The sequence below is a fragment of the Macrosteles quadrilineatus genome, unplaced genomic scaffold, assembly GCF_028750875.1.
Source record: "Macrosteles quadrilineatus isolate MER2022 unplaced genomic scaffold, UCM_ALF_1.0 Scaffold_2__2_contigs__length_208266976, whole genome shotgun sequence".
Classification (NCBI taxonomy): Eukaryota; Metazoa; Arthropoda; class Insecta; order Hemiptera; family Cicadellidae; genus Macrosteles; species Macrosteles quadrilineatus.
In genome coordinates, this window is record NW_026542595.1 from 59,091,829 (window position 1) to 59,097,373 (window position 5,545).

Genomic DNA, 5,545 nt, shown 5'->3' on the forward strand with positions numbered 1-5,545 from the left:
CATCTGACGTTTCTGGAACAGGAACGGTTTCACTGGAATTAAAAAAATTCTGAAATCATACATTTGAATAACACTCTGTTTGTTTTAGACTTGGCAACAAATCTAATGAGTGTCAGTAAAATAACAGACAAAGGATTTAAAGTGATTTTTGAAAAAGAGAAAGCTGTCGTCCAAAACCTAAGAGGAAATGTAATTGTGGCAGCTGAACGTCAGGGTGGTCTTTATTATGTCAAAAGTACAAAATCTGTAATGGTAAATGAAAAATCAAACTATACAAAAGAACCTGAGATCATAGATTGGCATAAGAAGTTAGGTCATCTAAATGAGGTTGACTTAAAAACAGCTTTAAAAATTAATCTTTGAATGGATTAACCTTCAACACGAAAGACAAAATTGGAGAATGTGAAACGCGTATTAAAGGAAAATTGACACAAACACCATTTCAATCAAGAAAGATTGCAAATAATGTAGGCTTGTTAGAAGTCATACATTCTGACATTGTAGGTCCTATGAAAGATTTCGTTCTTATCGGTTAGTCAATGCGAGCGGACGTCCTACCGGTTTCCTCGTGAGTCAGTGTATCGGCCTGCCTGCCCGTATCAACCTGTCGTATGCTTGGAATATACATGTATTTCTTTTTCGTCTGCTTGGAAGGAATATAAATTTACTATTCTTATTTTTGCTTTGTAGTTTGTTTTATTTTATCGTCGTGTTGGCTCTTTTTTCTCTCAACAATGAACTGCGCTAGGTGCAACCGTGACATCGCGAACGCAAAAGACGTAATTAAGTGCGTGGACTGTGGTGCAGTGTTTCACGCGGCGTGTTGTCGCATCCGCACCGTGGCCAAGTTGAACGCGATGTCAGCACGTAATGTGTCGGCGTGGAAATGTGACGAGTGTGTACAGAACACTACATCGACCGTCAGCAAAAAGTCCGACCCTGAAGATACCAAGGTGACAGATCTGCTTGTGTCAATGAAAAAATACATGGAGCAACATTTTGAGACAATCGAGAAGCAACTGGAGACGCTTCAGACCTCACAAGAAGAATTAAAGTGCAGAATTGCTGACATCGAATCTGAAAACGTGCTTTTGAAGGCGAAATGCGAGGATGTTAAGAAATATAACGTATTGTTGAGAGATAAGGTTAGCTGTCTGGAAAGCGAAGTAGCCGAACTGCAGCAATACTCCAGGAATCATAATTTAGAAATTAGAGGGATCCCGCCAACGAGAGAAGAGGACGTCTACATGGTTCTACAGGCTGTAGCACGTGCCTTGGGTGTCGGTTTTAGCCGAGACTCCATCTCTGCGGCCCACAGACTCCCTACTCCCAGAGGAAAGAAGTTTTACCCCAGCATCGTGGTGCAGTTCATCTCAAGGTCCATCCGTGCCTCCTGGTTAGACGCTGCCAGACAAAAGAGGATCAACACGTCAGACCTGGCTACAACACTGCCTCCTGGACCAGTCTACGTCGTCGAACATCTGACCGTGCGAAATAAAGCCATTCTGGGCCAAGCCAAACACCATGTGAAAGAAGGACATCTCACCTACGCCTGGACCCGGGAGGGTAAAATCTTTATACGGAAGACGGCAGACTCCCGAGCTATCCGCCTGACGAACCTGGACGAGGTGGAGGAGGTCGCGGGGGCGAAGGACGACGGCGGTGGCGAAGGTGTGAAGACAACAACAGAGACGGAACCACGCGGAACTCCGTGAAGTGAAGTGCTGCTGTGGGTCTGGTCAAACTCTTTTTGGGAAACGTAAGCAGACTCGAAGCATGTTATTTTTATTACTAATATATATTTCATTTTATTTTATATGTTTATTGATTTATATAAATTTTAAATTACCAACTTCCATTATTCACGTTAATAAACTCGAATATCTTTGAATAATAATATCTAGGGCAATCTTCATACAGTAGTTATTAATCAATTTCACTCCACTAAACTTTCTGTAATTTTATTCTCAAAAGTATGGCCAAGCTGATAGATCATTAATCTATACTTACATCTTTTTTTATTTTACTTAAATATTTTTAAATATATATTTTTGTCTACAATCTTTTTTCCTTATCTGACATTTCTAATGATAAATAGAGGATTAAAATTGTATTTTTGTTTCACAACATAGATTAAAACAAATTAGGTTTTAAGTATTTAAAAAATTTTTGCTGAAAAACCAATTCAAAAGTAAGATACGTATTTATTTTTGGTTAAAATAAAACCGTTCCGAAGCGCATTCTGATCGCTCTTATACAGTGTTAGATAGTTTGTTGTCATTTAGTTAAGTCTGTTGCTGGTAATGTTTAATTAATAATTAAGTTTAAGACGGTTTAGTTAGTGATTTTATACCACTTCCCTTGTAAATCGGGCAGGTAGGGTTTTTTTCTCTTCATATTTTTACTTTTTTCGCTGTAAGATGCAAAGCGAGGAGCTAGAAAATTTTGAAAATTGTTTAAAAAGTAAATAAGTTTATTTATAATAATTTCAACAACTTCAATTTTTTCGAGGAGGTGGATTGTAATGTACAAAATAGTGTGTTATTTCTTAATCTGAATATTAGGAGCTACAATAGGAATTTTGATGAGTTAATTGTTCTTTTAAATAATTATGATAAAAAATTTGATATTATAGTTTTAACTGAGACTTGGACGGATGAAAGTTGTGTGCCTGTAAGTATGGATGGATATGATGTGTTTGTAAGTAAGGCTAGAAGGAATCAGAATGATGGTGTGATCGTGTATGTGAATAAATGCTTTGCTGTGAGTTGTGAGGAAGTGCGATTGTATGGTGCCACAACTATTAAATTAGACATATCGCTTGGCGGTGGGGGGCTGTCGTTGTTGGCTGTTTATAGGAGCCCATCGTCTGACCTTGAACCTTTTATCGACGATCTGGAGAGTTATCTGGATGATCGGTCCCTTTGCGGGCGGTGCTGGCTGGTTGGTGACCTCAATTGTTGCATTCTGCCTAACAATGAAAACATTTTGTCCCAAAGATATCTTGACGTTCTTTATACGACAGGCTTTACACCATGCATTAATAGCCCAACTCGAGTTACAGCTGATTCCAAGACCTGCATTGACCACATTTTTACCAACATAAAACATGTAAATACAGTTAAGTCAGCAATAATACACACTTCAATAACCGACCATTTTATAACTGTTGCATCGGCTGACTATAATCATTATAAGGTAACAAACAGATATTCCAACAAAAGCTTTACTTGTGTCGACTCAGAGGTCGCCCAGCGATTGTTGCGGTCACATGACTGGTCCTCGGTACTCGCTACTGAGGACGTCGATGTGGCCTGCGGGGAGTTTGTGCGACAGTTGCAGGAGATCACAAGTGCGGCTACTTCAAATAAAAGTTTTTTTGCCAAAAAAACCAAATTAAAACCATGGATCACTGTTGGACTGGTTAATTCTATTCGTGTTAGGGATAAAATCAGTAAACAGTTGAAAAAACAACCTTTCAACCCGGCACTTAGATTACATTACATAAACTATAAGAACACTTTGAATACTGCTATCAAAAGTGCAAAAGAAAAATACTATAAGGATAAAATATCCGACTCATTAAATAACAAACGTCGCCTTTGGAAAAACATGATAGAAATTATGGGACTTAATAAAGAAAAGGACGTTTTTTCTGTAAAACATTTTATAGCAGATAACCAAACTTCAGAAGAGGACTCAATAAAAAAAATTGCTGATGCGTTTAATGACTACTACGTAGATGTAGGTGCCAACCTAGCTCGTGCTGTCCCTCAGGTTCTGGAGCCGGTAATCAACGATGACGATTTCCAGACGGATACCACTTTCCAGCTGTCGCCCGTGGGTGAGGCGGAGCTGTCAACTGTCGTTCGGGGTATGAGAGGGGGGTCTGCTCCTGGGGCTGATAACATTCCGGCAAAACTTATCAAAAATAACTTTGAAGAATTGAAATATCCACTTTTACATATCATTAATACCAGCTTTTCGCAGGGCACATTTCCAAAAATTTTAAAAGTCGGTAAAGTAGTTCCTATATTTAAGAATGGTGAAAAAAATCAATTTATCAACTATCGTCCAATTACTTTGGCCAGTGTTCTCGCTAAACTTATTGAAAAGTGTGTTAGAAAACAATATTCGAAAACTATTTAACAAATTTTCAAATACTTTTTGATAAACAGTTTGGTTTCCTTACGGACAAAAATTTAAATGATGACCTTTTTTCTTTAACTAATAGTTTGCATGATTCTATTAGTAAAAACAAAAAACCCTTGATTGTCTTTATAAATTTAGCTAAAGCCTTTGACACCGTTGACAGACGATTACTTCTTAATAAGTTGAAATGTATAGGGGTGAGAGGCGTCACTTTAAAATGGTTTGCAGATTATCTCTCTGAACGTTTCCAAATTGTCTCGATTTTAAACCAAAATAGTTCACAAAAAAGAATTGATTATGGAGTTATCCAGGGTTCGACCTTGGGGCCTCTGTTATTTTTAATATACATAAATAACCTGGGCAAAATTAACTTAAACAAAGGGCAGATCTTTCTGTACGCCGACGACACGGCGCTCCTGTTCGAGGGCGACAGTTGGCCGGAGGTGTACATTAACGCCGAACGCGGCCTTCTCACTGTCAAGCGATGGTTCGACCAGAATAAACTAACTGTTAACTTATCAAAAACAAAATACATGCCGATTTCACTTAGATCTGATTATGATCCTTTAGATTTAGATTTAAAATTACATAGTTGTGGTGCCGAGATTGAATGTGACAAGTATGAAAGTATTGAACGTGTGAATGAGTTTAAGTATTTAGGGGTGATGTTTGATAGCCGGCTGAAATGGACTAGTCACATAAATCAAATTAGATGTAAACTACGTAAATTCATTTTTGTTTTTTCTAATATATCCAAAATTTTACCTCTTGATCTTTTAAAAAACATTTACCATGCATACATACAGTCTATTCTACAATTTGGGAATCTAGCGTGGGGTGGTGGCTATAAAAGTATTCTGGCCCCTATCGAAATTATTCAAAAAGCCATTATAAAAATTGCTCTACGGAAACCTCGCCACTACCCATCAGAATATGTCTTTGACGAGTTCAGAGTTTTTAATCTTTCACAGCTTTATATAAGATCATTAATTATATACGTTTTCAAAAACAAAAATTATCTTTTTAAACAAACTTCTCACAACTATCCTACAAGATTTGCTTTGAACACCGGGATAGAGTTGCCTAAGATCACTAAAAGTATTAATAAAACGTCTCCCCAATACATTGCAACAGTTATTTTTTCAGCTTAAAAATCGGGAACCGTGCAGTCTGTTTAAATATAAAAAAACTCGTAAATAAATGGTTAGTGGAACTCGGACGCGGGCATATCGACAGCTTGTTTGTGTCCATGTATTCCTTCTAAAGCACAGTCAAATACAACGATTGAATGATTGACAGGTTGTGATGTTTGTGTGTGGATGTGCGTGAGTGTGAGTGAGAGGGAGCGAGTGAATGGTTCCTAGGACATGCAGGGACAGAGCAGAGACGGCCT

The 5,545-nt window shown here is 37.9% G+C and overlaps 1 protein-coding gene across 1 annotated transcript; it reads left to right on the plus strand.

The window, feature by feature from the left end:
• The first annotated feature begins 734 nt into the window (after positions 1 to 734).
• Positions 735 to 1,715, plus strand: LOC128984253 (uncharacterized). The gene has a single exon (XM_054403556.1). The coding sequence runs from the start codon at positions 735 to 737 to the stop codon at positions 1,713 to 1,715; it is 981 nt and encodes a 326-aa protein (XP_054259531.1).
• The last annotated feature ends 3,830 nt before the right edge of the window (positions 1,716 to 5,545 follow it).

What these genes read in the sequence shown, in the direction of transcription:
- LOC128984253 (XM_054403556.1), top strand. Translation starts at nt 735, where the DNA reads ATGAACTGCGCTAGGTGCAACCGTGACATCGCGAACGCAAAAGACGTA.